The sequence below is a fragment of the Oryx dammah genome, unplaced genomic scaffold (assembly GCF_014754425.2).
Source record: "Oryx dammah isolate SB20612 unplaced genomic scaffold, SCBI_Odam_1.1 HiC_scaffold_15, whole genome shotgun sequence".
Taxonomy (NCBI): Eukaryota; Metazoa; Chordata; class Mammalia; order Artiodactyla; family Bovidae; genus Oryx; species Oryx dammah.
The window spans coordinates 11726235-11743449 of record NW_024070199.1 but is presented as its reverse complement, the minus strand read 5'-3'; the positions used below and the strand labels follow the sequence as shown (position 1 = coordinate 11743449).

At 38.4% G+C, this 17215-nt stretch overlaps 2 protein-coding genes across 13 annotated transcripts in view; one reads left to right on the top strand and one right to left on the bottom strand.

The window, feature by feature from the left end:
- ANKRD42 (ankyrin repeat domain 42) overlaps positions 1-6648 on the top strand; it is a 65155-nt gene extending 58507 nt beyond the window's left edge. For 7 of the 8 annotated variants that reach the window (XR_005723617.1, XM_040255595.1, XM_040255591.1 and 4 more), the window contains one exon: positions 680-6606. Coding sequence is in view for 7 of the 8 variants with exons in the window: in XM_040255595.1 (XP_040111529.1) it covers positions 680-769 (90 nt within the window). In the remaining variant the exon portion in view is untranslated. Of the gene's footprint in view, positions 1-679 lie in introns of all 8 variants that reach the window. The other variant, XM_040255593.1, reaches the window with a different exon arrangement.
- The window catches only part of CCDC90B (coiled-coil domain containing 90B), a 24375-nt gene continuing 13104 nt past the window's right edge, over positions 5945-17215 (bottom strand). Inside the window, exons 1-8 of one of the 5 annotated variants that reach the window (XM_040255598.1) lie at positions 16029-16294; positions 15539-15642; positions 12641-12742; positions 11623-11664; positions 11459-11530; positions 11306-11359; positions 9308-9422; positions 5945-6500 (exon numbers count right to left, since the gene is read on the bottom strand). In XM_040255598.1, coding sequence (XP_040111532.1) covers positions 6445-6500; positions 9308-9422; positions 11306-11359; positions 11459-11530; positions 11623-11664; positions 12641-12742; positions 15539-15642; positions 16029-16056 — 573 coding nt within the window. In that variant the 5' untranslated portion in view covers positions 16057-16294 and the 3' untranslated portion in view covers positions 5945-6444. Of the gene's footprint in view, positions 6501-9307; positions 9423-11105; positions 11360-11458; positions 11531-11622; positions 11742-12536; positions 12743-15538; positions 15643-16028; positions 16295-17215 lie in introns of those variants that run through there. The other 4 variants (XR_005723618.1, XR_005723619.1, XR_005723620.1 and 1 more) reach the window with 4 other exon arrangements.

Here is a 17215-nt window from a genome sequence, read left to right as displayed (position 1 = left end):
GTTCTTGAAACTCCTGCTGCGTTCAGATCTGTCCTGCTCAACTGAACAGAGCATTTTTGACTAGAAGAATTATTCGAAGATGACCAACATATATGAGTATCCAGTGTTTCTAGTCTTCTCTTCCTCCTGCCCAGAGCCTTTATTAAGTGAGTCTTCAGTGCTAGATACTGACAATACCATGATGGATGAGAAATATTCAGAAGTAGTACGTGACAGGGCAAAGCAGGACACGAGACAAGAGCAGTTAGGGGATGTGTGAACAGAGAAGGACGTGCGGGACCCTGGAATGTGACTCCTAGCAGAATGGGGCTTGCTAAGAATCCAAAGGGTGGCATATTAACTTTGTGTTATTTCCTTTAGTAACATGCTGTGAAATGTTGGTCTAAGAGAGAAGCAGGAATGACAAGGTGTCCTGTACTCAGGGTGTGTGAGGGGAAGGCAGGGCTGGCTGATTTCTCAAGGTGCCTCCCAGGTTGATAAGTCAGCACATTATGATGCTCTGATGCTTCAGATGTAAGAACTTATTTACACAAAATTCTAAGAGAGATGTAAACTGGAGTTGAAAATTATTAGCATGGTTAATTTTTTTTTTTTTTTGAAACAGATAATGTAGAAAGATGAAAATGTGTCTAGCATAGAAATCCTAAGACATCTAATTTGGCCATCTTTTCCTTTGTAGGAAGATGACATTTCCTGTGAGTTAAGCAAAGAGAAGAGGCGAGTGAAGAAGAAGGTGTCTTCTGGGGGAGTTTTTGTGAAAAGGTACTAATCAGTGAGATAGCTTTAAATAAACTTGCTTGATTTTTTTCTATTTTTAAATAGATATAAATGTAAATCTATATAAATTCATCTCAGAATTACTCTGATGTGCAGTTATTCCAATTCTGAAGGCAGAAATATGTTATATAGTGTCAAAGGGATTAAAATTACATGGACTCAGTTGTATTTCCCCTCCCAATATACTTGTTATATATTTATGTAGGCAACTCAAAACTTTGTGAATTATTAATTTTTCAATTATTTACATAAACTTTAAAATATAATGCAGTTAGTAATAAAAAGGTTTAGTTATAGATATTAAAGATTATTAAAAGTTCTGTTATGGCTTCATAATAAACTACATTTCTTTTGCTTTCTAGAGAGTACTATTTTACCAGTGTAGGCATAGCTTTTTTCCCCCCAACTTTTCAAATGACTTTTTAAAATTAATTTATTTTATTGAGGTATAGTTGATACACAATGTTAATTTCTTCTGTACAACAAAGTGGTCCAGTTACATAAATATATACACATTCTTTTTCATATTCTTTCCCATTGTGGTTTATTACAGGATATTGAATAGTTTCCTGTGGTACACAGTAATACATTATTGTCTACCCCTTCTGTCTATGTATATAATAGTTTGCATCTGCCAGTCCCAAACTCCCAATCCATCCCTCTCCCACCCATCCTCCTCTTGGCAACACAGGTTTATTCTATGTTGGTGAGTCTGTATCTGTGTCATAGTTAAGTTCATTTGTGTCATATATGTAGATTCCACATATAAGTGATATGTCTCTAACATGCTTCATTTAGTATGATAACTTCTAGGTTCATCCATGTTGCTGCAAATGGCACTATTCCATTCTTTCTTATAGCTGAGTAGTGAAGCCATTCATTTGCTGATAGACACTTGTTTCCACATCTTGGTGATTGTGAATAGTATTGCTGTGAACAGAGAGGTGTATGCACCTTTCTGAATTATAGTTCTGTCTGCCTGTATGCCCAGGAGTGGGGTTGCTGGATCATATGGCAACTCTAGTTTTTTGAGGACCCTCCATACTGTTTTTCATAGTGGCTGCACCAATTTACATTCCCACCAAGAGTGTAGGACAGTTCCCTTTTTCTCCAGCATTTATTTGTAAATTTTAAACACATGTATTTATTTTTGGCTGCTCTGGGCCTTCTTCGATGTGTGTGGGCTTGTCTAGTTGCAGTGAGCAGGGGCTGCCCTGTGACTTGCAGGATCTTCCCAGGCCCGGGATTGAACCCATGTCTCCTGCATTGACAGGCAGATTCTTAATCACTGGACCACCAGGGAAGTCCTGTAGATTTTCTTAATGATTGTCATTTTGACCAGTGAGTGCTGGTACTTCACAGTAGCTGTAATTTCTCTAATAATTAGTGACGTTGAGCATCTTTCATGTGCTTTAGTCATATGTATGTCAAATGACTTGACTGTTAAAGAACATCTGAACTTGGGAGAAAAAGACTAGTAAGTGTTATTTGTTTTCTAAATGTTTGCTTATTGGACTGTGCCGGGTCTTAGTTGCAGCATGTGGTATCTAGTTCCCTGACCAGGGGTTGAACCTGGGCCTCCTGCATTGGGAGCTCAGAGTCCTAGCCACTGGACCACCAGGGAAGTTACAAGACTAGTAAGTTTTAGAAAAGGATAACTTTATAATAACAACCAAATATCTCCAGGGAAATTTACATAAAATGAAAACCAGCTCTTGTAAAAAGAAAAAATAGGTAATATGTGTTTGCTAAAAGTACACATCTAAATAATCAGCTTTAGAATTCAGCCGTTGTTCTTGTCTTGCAAGCTTTATAAGGAATAATAGACAAGGTTGATTGGACAGAATGATAATCATATCCAATGATAATCAAGCCCAAAGCCCTTGCTTCACTGGCAGCAGCTTTCTTACCACACCAGACTGTCCAGCCTCTAGGCCCTGGCAGATACTTTACATGGTGCTGAAGGCCATTTTGGCCAAGTATCACCAGGACTTGAATGCCCTGACGTGAGTGCGTTTGGTTGCTAAGACTTGTTTAGGCTTGTCAAGGGCTATAAGCAAGTGTTAAAAAATGGCTTACCTATCCTTTCTATAACCCTTATAGTCATTATTGTGCAATAGGCTTTCAATCTGTAGTAAAAATGGTTGTCAGCATGTATTGGGCACTTTGTGTGTGATCTGTGTAAGTTCTTCACATGTATTACTGCTTAATTCCCACCACAGCTTATATGACGGAGGTGTAGTATTTGATACATGGAGGTTAAGGAATTCGCCCAGAGTCACACAGCAACATGGAGCTAGGATTCTAACCTTAGGAGGGAAATTTCAGCATCTTCATTCTTCTTTACCACAACCGGAATTCCCAAATCCAGCATTTCCCTCCCCTTCGGGGACTTCACACAGCCTTACTTTTTCCTTCAAGCCTGTAACTGTAAGGTAATCCTGCCCTGGAACAGCTTCTTCTGTTCGCTCAATTTTCTCACACTTTGTTGTATTACTTGTTCCAGTTTTCTCAGGGCCATATCTCCATCCGTACCAGTGAGACAGGAAATACCGGAGAGCGTTTTAACAGAAGCACGCACCCTTGTGGCAGAGGTTCCCTGGTTGTCTCCCAATTTCTCTTCTTTTTCCAAAGTATTAGGATTTACCCGGACTTGTGGCTCCTCAGGGTGACTTCTCAGTTTCCTTTGCAGCAGATGCCAAGTTGTGGCCGATAAGACTGTGAGCAGAAATGCCATGTATAACCTTGTGGTCATGTCCCTGAAGGGAAAGGGTTTGCCCACATCTTGCCCCTTTCTTCTTCTGCAATGCGGTATAGCACTGAGTCACTGGACACCGCCAGGAATGAACCTGGACGCATGAAAAGAAGAGCCTGGATAGAGCTGCTAAGTACTAGAGAAATGCAAATCAAAACTAGAGTGAGTTATCAAAGAACTCAACTTGGAGATTCTTCTTCTGATTAAGGGTATAAAATCTGGAGTTAAAGTCTGTGTGACTTACCCACTGTGTGACCTTGGCAGCTTCACTGGTGTGACCTTAATTTCACTTAGCTTGTTTCTTTAGCTGTAAAATGAGGATAACCACCTGCCTAAGAGGACTGCTGTGACAAACAGGTGAGTTGGTATATATTATTTAGCATATTCATGTTGTATAGTCAGTGTGGCTGTTTTACAGAATGACAGTCACTAATCTCAGTGTTTGTGCCTAGCCGTTTCCACTGCCTCATTTTTTCCTGTATATTGAGAAAATATTGGGACTCCAGTTCAGAATGGCTTGAAGGACAGGATCATGGAGCTCACTTCCTCCTACAAATACATCAAAAAATGCATCAACACGTGGAACAATTCTCACAGAATACCTACAAATGCTTGCAGATCTCACATAACCAAAGCTCCAATCCCCACGTAACTGGGAGGATGAAGGGAAAGGGAGAAGAAGAATTGGGACGGGACCGCGCTGTGGAAGAGCCCTCCCTAGGCAGGAGCCTCCTGCGGGGCCGGCAGGCTGGCCGGGACAGGTAGGGGACCTCGGGCTGGAGGGCGGGGTGGAGTTGGCCCACGGCGCTGAAGGGTACAGAGGGACCAACATGGAAGGTCCTGGCCACGTCCCCACACTTCCAGCCCAAGATGCATACCTGCTGGCATGTGTGGCATCTGGGTGCGGAAACCTGGGCTTCAGCCGAGTCCTGAGGAGAGGACTCAGTCTGGCCGCGCAGGGAGAGCCCAGTGGGTCTGGAGCAGGGTCCAGGCCACGACTGCCTGTGCACACGTGCAGGTGGGGCTGCAGGCCGCGCTGACGGCTGGCTGTCCTGCTGTGGTGCTGGGATGCACTCCAGCAGGCCCCTGCTCTGGTGGACTTTTCGACTAGAACCGCATGCCTGCGTGCACCTGAGGACCTCTGGGCCACTCGTGGGCGCCAGGGCTGCAGCTCCAGTGGCTTGCACGCTGGTGGCTTGCTGAGTACCTGTGCTCTGAACTAATCACCAGGGCTTGATCCCACAGGAGCAGAAACGAATGAGCACTGTGTGTAGAAAGGCTGGTCCCAGACAGGAGCGGGGAGAAGTGGCTGGGCTACTGGGGCCTGCTTCTCCTTTAATCTCACTGAACCACCTGTGGCAGGGCAGCTGAGGGATTCCAGTGTTGTGCTATTGGAGCTTCCTTCACATGGAGGGAAGACATAGTCCCCCTTAAATTTTTAGTGTATTTTAAATTATGCAAATGAATACCTGTTTACTGTCTATCTTCAACTGAGATTCTCAGTTCCATGGGAAGCTCTGCATGTGGGGACCAGCATGCCCATAGCAGGCATTCTTATTTGAGTGAGTAAATGTACTGTAGAATTTATTACAATATGATCTTTACTTGTTTATATACAAATTTATTTATAATGTGCTAAGAATTTTCTTAGTCAAGTGAATTCTGAGATTTTTACATCAGAATACAAGATGATGTGTACAGAAAGTTTTGTTTTGCAAACAAGTCAGCTGTTAGATCTTTGAAACAAATTTAGTTGGAAAGTGATTCTCACTCACTAGACCATATATATATATGGACTGGTCTTTTGACTGCTCTATAATTTAGATTCCCTATTTATAACTAAACAAATGATGGAGGTCATTTTGAGTAACTAATGGATCATCAAACTTTAAAGTTTTGCCAAGGCATTATGAAACCTTGAAATATTTAGCACATGTGTGGCTTCTTGATCTGGCTAAAACTGAAGGTCTGAGATGAAATGGTATTTTGTACTTTCCTTGAAATACATATCCTATTAATAGACAACATCAGCAAAGAAAATAGACCCAGTAACGGCAAAACAAAAATATAAAATTCCCCATGATTTTCTTGAGAGTAGGGATTACATGCCAGTAGACATGTGAAGAAGTGAAGTGAAGTCGCTCAGTCGTGTCCGACTCTTTGCGACCCCATGGACTGTAGCCTACCGGGCTCCTCCATCCATGGGATTTTCCAGGCAAGAGTACTACTGGAGTGGGTTGCCATTTTCTTCTCCAGGGATTGAACCCGGGTCTCCCGCATTGTAGGCAGACGCTTTACCGTCTAAGCCACATGTGCTGGATTTTAAAAAGCTTTGTTTATGTAGTAAATTTAAGATGGGTTCCCAAGAAGCAGGGATAAACCGGTTTTTGTGAATTAGAATTAACAACTATATTGTTTTAAAATTTATTGTTTCAGTTCATTACCAAAAAAACGTAACTCTAGCTATATGATAAGGTGCTTTTAAAATCCAAACAACTTTGTTATTGTATATATTTTATATGAATACAGTATCAAGCATGTGGGCTTGGGAATAGTTTTCAGATTTGCAACAGATATGAAAGAAATCCTGTATGATGTACAGTTCAAGTAAACATACGAAAAAACTAGTTCAGTTTCTATGCGCTATCAAAAGCATAAAGACAAAAGCCCTCTCGCAAATCAATCAAGTTTGGAATGTCCTCTTTCAACATAATAAAGACATACATGAAAAACAAAGACAAAATATACCTTTCCATTCTAAAATATTTCCTTTTAGTCCATATGTACTTTAAATAACTGTGTATTCAGTTCCTACTGTAACTTTAAATGTTCAGAGTAAATCCATCCAGGCAGTGTTCCGAGAGTCAAAGCAGCAGGAGTAGGAAGCGTGCATAGCTGCAGCAGCTCCACTGTTATTTCCAGAGTCGATAGAATCCCAAGGCTATTGCCAGGCAAGTAAACACTGAGGCTGTGAAGAGAAGAAGCCGTGTTATAGGTCATGCATTTGAGATTATCCTGCAGAGACAAACAGAAAAATGTCATTTTCAAGTTAATTTGAAAGCAAAAAAAAAAAATTAGGAAATCCAGCCAATTTTCTACCTTAGGTTTTTCATCCCCTAGAAAATTAAGCTAACGATAAAGGATATCCATTAGGGCACAATTAATACCAATTCTTCTTAGAAGCTTCCTATATTTTACATAAGGATGACAGTAATTTAAAAGTATGGATGGTACGTCCATTAGAATCTATAAAGTGTTTCAAGTCATTATTAATATTACCATTATTAACAATACTACTTTAAATAATTACAAATTAATTTTAGATATAATTTTTAAGTGAAAAACTTTTCTTGCTGACATTAAAAAATTATGTCATTAAGCTAGAGCAACAGACATCCACATATCCATAAGGCAAATTTAATTGTCTTAAAAAGTACATTAAAAGTAATTTCATAATTATTAAAACTTTATTAATAAAAAATGAATTTTTAATGAAAACTCTTCAAAAACAACTCAGTGAGGTAGAAGAAAAGGCAGAAAAAGCAACAGACTTTTAAAATAGTTCATATACCACCTGTTGTCTGTGTTACATCACTAAATAGAAAACCTTTCTGTTTTCCTCAAGGTGGTGAATCTGGGTGAGGCTTTTGGACTCCTTAGTTTTTTAGTTTGTTTAAACAGCCATGATTTTAGAGACTGTGAGATGAAAAGCAAACTTCAATATTAAAGACATAAGAAACAGCCATTCTTAGTAAAGCTATCCTATTTTTAGTGTGTAAATTAATTATATATTATCCCATTTGATCACACTACTGAAACTTGGTTAATGACAAGAGTTCCCTAATTTTAAGAAATGGGATTAGGTCTAAGTCACAGTGGGAAGCTGGACATTTGAGGAGAAAGAGTAACACTTAAAGAATTTCTTGCCTTGTCGTCACTGGTCAATTACACATTCTCTCATTTGATCCTGCTGCTATTTACCATGTTCCAGGTAGTGTGCTGAAGAATTCCATATATTACTGTATTTAGCCATAATTAAAACCCTATGAAGTTGGTGATAGTATTCCCATCGCACAGATGAGGCAACAAGCTCAGAGCTGTACTGTGAGCAAGCAGTGGAAGCAGGACTCAAGGCTGTGTGCCCCTGACTCTAAAGTAGTTGCTGTTGCTTAAAAAGAAGAGCAGTGCCTTCAGAACAAGTAGTTGTAAATCCTCAGTGAAAAAAGGAAAGGAACATAACTTAGGAAATCTAACTTTCTAAACAGACTTGCTCATTTCTTTTCCCACTGCCACTAAGTCTGTTAGTCTGCCTCGTGTATGTCCACTACTGAATGAAAAGCTTTCTGGAAACCATCACCATGCTCAGACTAACTACGACACTGATCTGTAGGTAAATACACTAGAAGAAGCTGAGTGGAAGAGGAGCTCTTCCAAATGGGGTGCTTTGAGATCTATTTTCAAAGTGGGAATGATCATTCCAAACCGGGCTGATCTGGAATTTCCCCCGAGCATTACTACTGAACAGATCTCTGGTTCCAGAGACTTTTGCTATGGTTTTTGAAACTCATTTTAGCCTTAGAATCCTTTTCTTCAAATAGATCTTCAGCAGAAGCCCAATATTTGAAAAAGGCAGAAACTAAGTCATTCAAGTTGAGGATAGGAAAGGGGTGTGGAGGTGAGCATCATCAGTAGGGGGCTGGGGGCTTCATCTTTACTCCAATATAATGAGTGCCTACCCAGAAAAATCACTGATGCTATAAAGCAGCTATTTTGGACAACAATAACATAAAATCTTAAAAGTGTGTATTTTTTGATCCCAGTTTTTACATGTGCATAAGCAATTAATTATACAGAAATTCTAGCATGAAGGCGCAAGGATGTAATGTGTGTATGTGTATTTATTCACACATGTATATGGCTATTTGGTGCACTATTATTTTTAATAATGAAAACTTCAGAGCAGAATGTCTGTAAATAGCTATTTAGGTAAATTATGGTATTTTCATATTATACAATACTATGATTTCTAGTAAAAAGATATCTATGTATTCCTATGGAAACATGTTCAAGACATTTGGTTAAATTTTTTAAAGTTGTAGCCTGTAGAGTATCATCTAATTACTATTCTTAAAATCTATACTGTTCACATACAGAAGGAAAAGCTTAGGAAAGATATATACTACTAATAGTAAACACATATGGGGAGGAGAAGGCTTTCATTTCTACTATATTGCTTTTGAATTATATGACCAATTTAGGATGAAAATATATTACTTTTTTATAAAAAAGAAAAATACTATTTGAAGGCATTCTTCCTAACTCCTTGGGGCTCTATAAATTGGTCAGGTCACAAGGTTCTTGAGGAACTCAGTATGTGACAGATGAATTCTGGGCAGTATCCCTGCTTCCTCAGTTGGATTCAGGAATGGAGGTAATTTCTACCCCTTTGTTTGCTGTGGTGTTTAATAGCCTGTATCTATTTTGGTGATCTGTACCTAAAAAATATTCTTTTTTTTTTCATTGTGGAATACCTAGTTTAATCTTTGTATCATTTTGTATGGGTGTTTATGTGTGTCTTTGATTTTCGTACACTTTTTCCTACTCAGAGGATGCAGAGCTGCCTATTAAACTTATATTTTCCAAGCACTGCAGGGGACCAACAGTAAATCTGTTACAGCTCCTCCTTTTGTGTCACAGGGCTACCTTGGGAGGTAGGAGCTAACAGGTCTGAAAATCAAATGACAGTAATTCCTTTCTCTGACAACACAGTCTTACCTGCAAGATAACGAATTGTCTCAAGCTTGTTGGATTCCATCAGGGTTTTTAAAGAAGCAATTTCAGTGTCAATTTTGTTACCAGTCTCTGAAATAATACCTCTGGTTTTGGTATCCTGTAGTAATTAAGAATAAGATAATTAGATTTTGTCTCAGTGTATCATGGACAGAAATGTTGACTTTAGAAACCCTTATTTAGGGGCTAATTTTGTGTTAACAAAAGTTTTAAGTGGGGAAACATAGCTTAAAAAAAGCATAGTGATATAAAAACTACATGAACATTATAAACTGACAAAAACTATTCCTTCTACTTTGGTATTTGGAGACTACTAGGATTATCACATTCTGGGCACATTCCACTAAAAACCTCACAGGAAGTTACAGGCATACCTCATTTTACTGCATTTAGCAAATTCTGCATTTAAAAAAAACAAATTGAAGGTTTGTGGCAACTTTGAGTCAGGTAGGTTTATCAGCACTATCAGCTTATTTTTCCATAAGCATTTGCTCACTTCATGTCTCTCTGTCACATTATGGTAGCCCTCACAATACTTCAAACATTTTCCTTATTACTATATTTATTGTGATTTGTGATCAGCGAGTTTGATGTTATTATTGCAAAAAGATTACTACTCGGTAATGGCTCAGAAGATAACCGGTTAACATCTTTTTAGTGATTCTTATTTTTTAATTAAGGTATGGATATTGTTTATTGAGAGATAATGCATACTTAATAAATACAGTATAGTGTAAATGTAAATTTTATAAGATCTGGGAAACTGAAAAATTGCTGTGACTCACTTTATTACAATATTTGCTTTATTGCTATGTCTGGAACTGGACTTGGAGTGTCTCTAAGGTATGGCTGTATTTGAGACCTAAATATACAAGGATAAACTAAGAAGCAAAAATGTCAGTCACAGAACTATCACTTTATGGGTATAAAGTCCTTAAGATATCATAGTTAAAACTTTAAGTATCTTTTACAAAAGGAAAAAACCAACCAGATTTATGGTAAACTGACACCAATATTAAAGACCATGGCAGATACGCTTGTTAACACTAAATGTTTCGTGCACAGGGGCTAATAAAGGGTAGGAAAAGAAGGTGATACTTAGAGCTCAGAAATTAGCTGTGAGAGAATTTGATTTCATCTCCATTACCTGGCCAAGAAGTTAGAGAAGGGAACAGGCTGCTTGGAAAGGCAAACGGTACCTGTACTTCTACTGAATTATAATCAAGAATGATGTCTCTCATGTTAGAATGTAGATCAAGTGGCTTATAACTTTTAAAAAAGGAAAGGACTAGGCTGAGTCAGAAAGCTAGGTTTTATTCAGCCATAGAAATTAAGTAATGTATTACAGTTTAGGATTACTGAGAGATAAACAGTATTTATGAGTATGGAGTTTAGAATCTATGTTCATGTCCTGGCTCTACCACTTATTAGCTCTGTGACCTTTACCTCTCAAGGCCTCACTTTCCGAACTGGTAAAATGGGAGTAAGAGTGCCTGCCTCACCCAGAGGCTGATACAATAACTAAGGAAATAGAAAGTAAGTAAAGTAGGATCTAACAAATAATAAGCACTCAATAAATATTTATTTAAAAAATAATGTAAGAGAACTACTTTGAATCTAGCACTTAAATACTATGACTCCCTGTCTTTTTGAAAGAGAGTTCTCTTCCATATAAAAATAGTTGGAAAAAAAGTGCTCCCTGGAAAGCTTGATTCCAAGTCACAAGTCACAGCTCCAGTACTACTACCCACCTAGTGGCAACTTCCCCCGAAGTACTGGTTACCTCTAGTAGCAGCTATGAGGATATGATGGGCTGTATAGGGCCAGCTTGTTCACGTCCTGACTTACAGAGTGACACACGTGATGGGAGCTACACAGTGATACATGTGAGGGTAGCTACAGAGTGACACGCGTGAGAGTGACTCGCGTGAGGGCAGCATGACAGCTGTAGGAAAACAGAGGAACTGTTACCAAGTAGCTTACATTTCTGGTAAATTCTGTGGTTGCTTCCATAAGTTTCTTTTCTTGATCTGTAAACTAAAGGATATGACTTATCAGGAGATTAGAGAAAAAAAAAAACTAAAAGGAATTTAAAAGGAATAAGTGACCAAAAAAGTACATTTAAAAGCACATTACCATATCTGTTACTCTGCTCCTTTCTAGGTTGATATCCAGTTTGTTATCTGCTCTGATTCGACTAGTTTCATTCTTTAAAAGAAAATAAAAATATTTAAAAAGTGATCTTGTCATGAATATCTGAAATTTACATATTCTGAAGTGGGGAAAAAAGTTTCACTTACTATCAGTTGTTGTTTAACTTGTTCTAACTCAATTTTCATTTTCTAGGTATAAAGAAAGATCACACACAATTGGTGTTAAACCAAAAGTCCATATCATTTATCAAAAACAATCTGAAACCCTGCAAAAGCAAAAATTGGCCAATCTATGGATTTCTAATATAAAATTTGATTATAAATAAATAAAAAAAACTAATAGTTCATCTTATTAGAAAAGAATATGAACATGACATTGGAAAATGTTTTTATGTTTGAATATAGAAGTCCCACCAATCCATGCGGGAATATGTCCCAAGACCCCCAGTAGAAGCCTGAAACCTTGACTAGTACTGAAAGCTATGTGCATACTATGTTTTTTTCTTATATTAACTGGTGGGTAGCATACACAATGTGAATACTCTGGACAAAGAGATGATTCATGTCCTGTGGAGATGGAGCAGGATGGTGAAAGATTCTCCTACTCGGAAGAGTGTACAATTTAAAACATATGAATTATTTCTGGAATTTTCTACTTAATGTTTTCAGATTGTGTTGACTACACATAACTACAACTGTGGAAAGCAAAAATGCAGATAAAGAGGGACCTACTGTAGTCTGCTTTAAAAAAAAGTAGGCTGATATTCTAATATTTTAGGCTAGTGGGTAACAAAGTTCTGACTGAATTACAGAAACATTTTTCTTTTAAGTGACAAAAATAATTACAGAACCCTCCGCCACCCCAAGCCACATTACTCTCAGCTCTGAAATTCTAAACCACACCAGAAATTTTGTAAAATATGTACCTCAAAGATTTCCTCCTTTATGTGACCCATATAAAATACAACTCTTTTTTTTTTTTAAACAATTCTTTAAGTATGCAAAACACTAACCTGTACATAGGAAGATTAGGTATGGTTAAACACATAGTAGACTTTTACCTGAAACTTATTTAATAACCACATGAAACTGTTTTGGGGTCCTATTCACCAAGCAGAATACTTGTGAAATCAGTATTTTATTAGTAAATAGGGACTTGGATCACCTGGTTCTCTGCTCGCAGATTTGCAAATTCACTTTTCTCTAGGATGACCATATCTTTCCTGATGGAGTCCAAATGAGCCATGAGCTGTTGTACTGTTATTTCCTGAAATGCAAAATTAAAGTCATCTGGTGATCTGTATAATACCATCCCCTTACATGGAACTTCATGAAACTTAAAAAACTGTAGTGGGGTGCTCTCTGTTCCCTTTCTGATGTCTGTGCCAGAAGCTTTCTCTGTCTCTTTTTATACTTTAATAAAACTCTACCACACATAAACACACACACAAAATTATCTTTCTACAAGGTATAATGTTGCTTGGCTAAGTAAAAAAAAATTTAAGTATATGAAACCTATATATCTGAGATAGCAAAATGAAAAGCAGGAGATTCAAGGAGGAGAAGGATTTCCCAGTGAAGAGAAACTAATGTCTAGGTCTTTTCAATGAAAGAATCCCAATTAATTGCTTACTTAACCTCTAAGAGTTCTTCAATAAATAATCTTGTTTATTTAAAAAAATATCTACATGGGAAAGTTTTTATCTTTCATTGCTTTAACTCTGAAGGGTTTTCTACCCTTGGAAATTTCTAGGATACTAGATAAGACTTAGAAGTCAGGTAATAAAATAGAAGTATGGTTTAAATAATAAGCCCTTGTCAGCATAACATAATTAGTTTTGTTTAAATTCCTGAGTATCTTTCCTGTATTTGGCAATACAAAGAATTTGTGAAAGGAAAAGTGGGCCCTATCTGATAGATTATAAACTTTTGCTTTGCTAGCGAGGGATATTTTTGTAGAAATGATTATTTTTTGGCTGTGCAACATGTGAGATCTTAGTTCCCCAACCAGGGATCGAACCTGTGCCCCCTTCAGTGGAAGCAGAGAGTCCTAACCACTAAACCACCAGGGAAGTCCCTGTATAAATGATTTAAAGCAGGCTTACAAAGAAAATATAACTTTTACCACTAAACTTCTCAAAATCATGTAGTTTGCTGATTCATCTTTTATCCCTCTTTATCAAAAAGCAGGTAAGAGTATAACCTTGAAGAATATAACACAGTTCATAAACAAAAAAACGCGAACAAGAACAAGATCACTCATGGAACTCCCATTTCTGTCATAGTCTGTGGCCGGGGTGCACTGTTGGGGTTATAGTCCTCTGCTGACCAATTCAGGGAGCAAGGCTATTTCAAAACTGACTTGCCTTTTAGAAAACAGGGGCTGTAACAGTTCCAGATACATAACTAAGAAATGACTTCCAAGGGTCTGGAATGCACACATCTCCAGAAACAACCCTTAGATGGCACAGTCACATAGAGTGGAAGTTAAAAATGTGAGTTCTGGAGTCAGACTGCCTGGGTTTGAATCCAAACACTGTCATTGACTCTGAGACTCTGGGCAAGTTATTAATGACTTCTTTGAACTCCTCTTTGGTGTAATGGAAATAACTACCTAGACCTTATAGCACTAATGCATGTAAAACGTTCACAGTAATATTTGGAGCACAGCTAGGACTTGATAACGGAGAAGGCAGTGGCACCCCACTCCAGTACTCTTGCCTGGAAAATCCCAAGGACGGAGGAGCCTGGTAGGCTGCAGTCCCTGGGGTCACGAGGAGTTGGACACGACTGAAGTGACTTAGCAGCAGCAGCACTCAGTAAATGTAATAAGACAGGGACCTAATGGCTGAAGCAGGACAGTGTCGCTCCAGTGAATGTCCTGGTGTGCAGGAAGTTTTGCTTTAAATGTCATTCCTATATAGAAGTACTGTTTTTATGTACAGTTGGCATCCCTGACTGTAGTACCGTCCTTAACTATCATCTCTTAAGCAGTTCTGCTTGAAATATGAATGAGGGACACTTCCCTGGTGGCCCAGTGGTTGAGAATCTGCCCTGCAGTGTGGGGGGACGTGGGTTCGGTCCCTGGTCAGGGAACTAAGATCTCACATGCCTTAGGGCAGCTAAGCCTGTGTGCCACAACTACTGAGCCTGTGCACTGCAACTAAGACTGGACACAGCTAAATAAATAAATACTTTAAAAAAAAAGAAATATTAAGGAGCATTACCTCAGAAGTCATACAGAAGAGGCTTCAAGGGGCTGTCAGTCTTGTTGCCCCAAAATATGATTATAAAGGACTTCTAAGGCATTAACTATATTATTATATTTGTTTTAATCTTTAATAAATATTTTATTACAGAATAAATATTCTGTATTAATAAAGAATAGTAAGGAGAGATAAAAAAGATCACTTCCTAAGGGATCAATGCAAAGAAATAGAGGAAAACAAGAGTGGGAAGGCATCTTAGCTAGGTGATATATGAAGTCCTTCCCAGCCATGCAGGGCTTCTCCTGCAATGCAGGAGACCTGGGTCCGATCTTTGGGCCGGGAAGATCCCCTGGAGAAGTGGTACGGCTACCCACTCCAGTATTCTTGCCTGGAGAATTCCATGGACAGAGGAGCCTGGATGGTACAGTCCGTGGGGTCCCAAAGAGTCGGACACAACTGAGTGACTCACACTTCCCTGTCATGTAAGTCCCTTCCAGCTCTCCAAGTTTGTGAAAATTAGCCAGAACACACACACGACTGCGGTCAAGTGGTCAGCTCCTCTGCTGTGGTGGGCTTCTATGGGGAAAAACTTGTTTCACTAACCGTCTACCACCATCTCATGACTCATAAAATAATTACCTACACAATGAAAGATCTGACAAATTTCATTCTGTGTGTTACCATAATTTTGTGATGACCATTCTAACTCCTCAGTCTCTCTGGATACTGACTTTACTAAAGGATTCTGGTCCCTTTAGAGAGAACAATAAGGAAGATGCAGGTGTGTATGGAAGGTGGGTTATGAAAGATTATCTTAATGAGACTATCAGAAGTGATAAAAATGGAAATATTACCTGCTGAGCTTGAGTGACCATCTCCTTATAGATAGTATCGAGGCTGACATTTGATAAAGTGGTTAATGCTGATACAATGGTTTCTGCTTGTGCTTTGTCAAATCCTATAAACAGCAAATAGGTATTTTTTTTTTTTAATAAGTGCACATCCATCTCAAAATAGACTTCCATCATTTAAATTTTCATAAAGTTGACTCTTGAACAACATGGATTTGAACTGACTAGGTCCACTTAAGGCTTCCCTGGTGGCTCAGAGTTAAAGCGTCTGCCTGCAATGCGGGAGACCTGGGTTCCATCTCTGGGCTGGGAAGATTCCCGAGAGAAGGAAATGGCACCCCACTCCAGTATTCTTGCCTGGAGAATCCCATGGATGGAGGAGCCTGGTGGGCTACAGTCCATCGGGTCGCAAAGAGTCGGACACGACTGAGCGACTTCACTCACTCAGGTCCACTTAGATGCAGATTTTTCTCAATAGTAAATACTAATATACCACACAATCTGTGGTTGGTTGAACCCATGGATGAGGAACTGTGCCACTATAAAGTTACAGGCAGATTTTCAACTGCGCAGGCAGTCGGCATCCCTAACCTCTGTGTTGTTCAAGGGTCAACTAAAGCCTTTTGAAAAGACAAAAAGGTTATAATTAAAAACCAACAGATTATACCAAATTACTGTCTAAAAGCACTCTCCAATTTTAATTCCACTGATCCATTTCCCCATACCTACATCAATATTGGTATTACTGGTCTTTTTTTCTTTTTTTAGTATATAATTGGTATAAAAATGATATTGCAGTTATTTTTATACTTAAAAATTGCATTTAAATATCTTTACACATGGGCTTCCCTGGTAGTTCAGCTGGTAAAGAATCTACCTGTAATATAAGAGACCTGGGTCTGATCCCTGGGTTGAGAAGATCCCTGGAGAAGGCATACTCCAGTATTCTTCTGGGTTTCCTGGGAGGCTTAGACAGTAAAGAATTTGCCTGCAATGAAGGAGACCTGGGTTTGATCCCTAGGTGGGGAAGATCCCCTGGAGGAAGGCATGGCAACCCACTCCAGTATTCTTGCCTGGAGAATCCTACGGACAGAGGAGCCTGGTGGGCTACAGTCCACAAGGCTGCAGAGTCAGACACGACTGAGCGACTAGGCACCACAGCACATCTTTTCATGTATTTATTTTTCTGTGAGCTATTTATGGCCTCTGTCCATTTTTCTATAAAACTGCTTCACTTATTGATTCATATGAATTCTTTGTATATTAAAGCAGTAGGCTGTCACGTGTTGCTAACATTTTTAACCTTATAGATATCCTTTGATACAGATTTAAATATTTCTGTGGTCACATGTCTTTCATTGCCTTTCAGTCTTATGTCTTGCTTCCTTACTCTGTAAAAGTCTAAAAATATTTCTATATTTTTTAGTTTTTTTCTTTTACATTTAGCTTTTAATCAATCTAGAATTTATTTTCAGTAAAGAAATTTATTCCAATAGCCAGTCATTTATCATAACTCATTTATTAAAGTCCTTCCTTTCCCTAATTTGTAATGCCGTTTTTTGCTAAGATTATATATATATATATATGTGTATATATATATATATATACACCTTACAATGATATATATATTCATATATGCTTACACACTGGTTTCTGAATGTCACTTTATTCCTTTAAGTC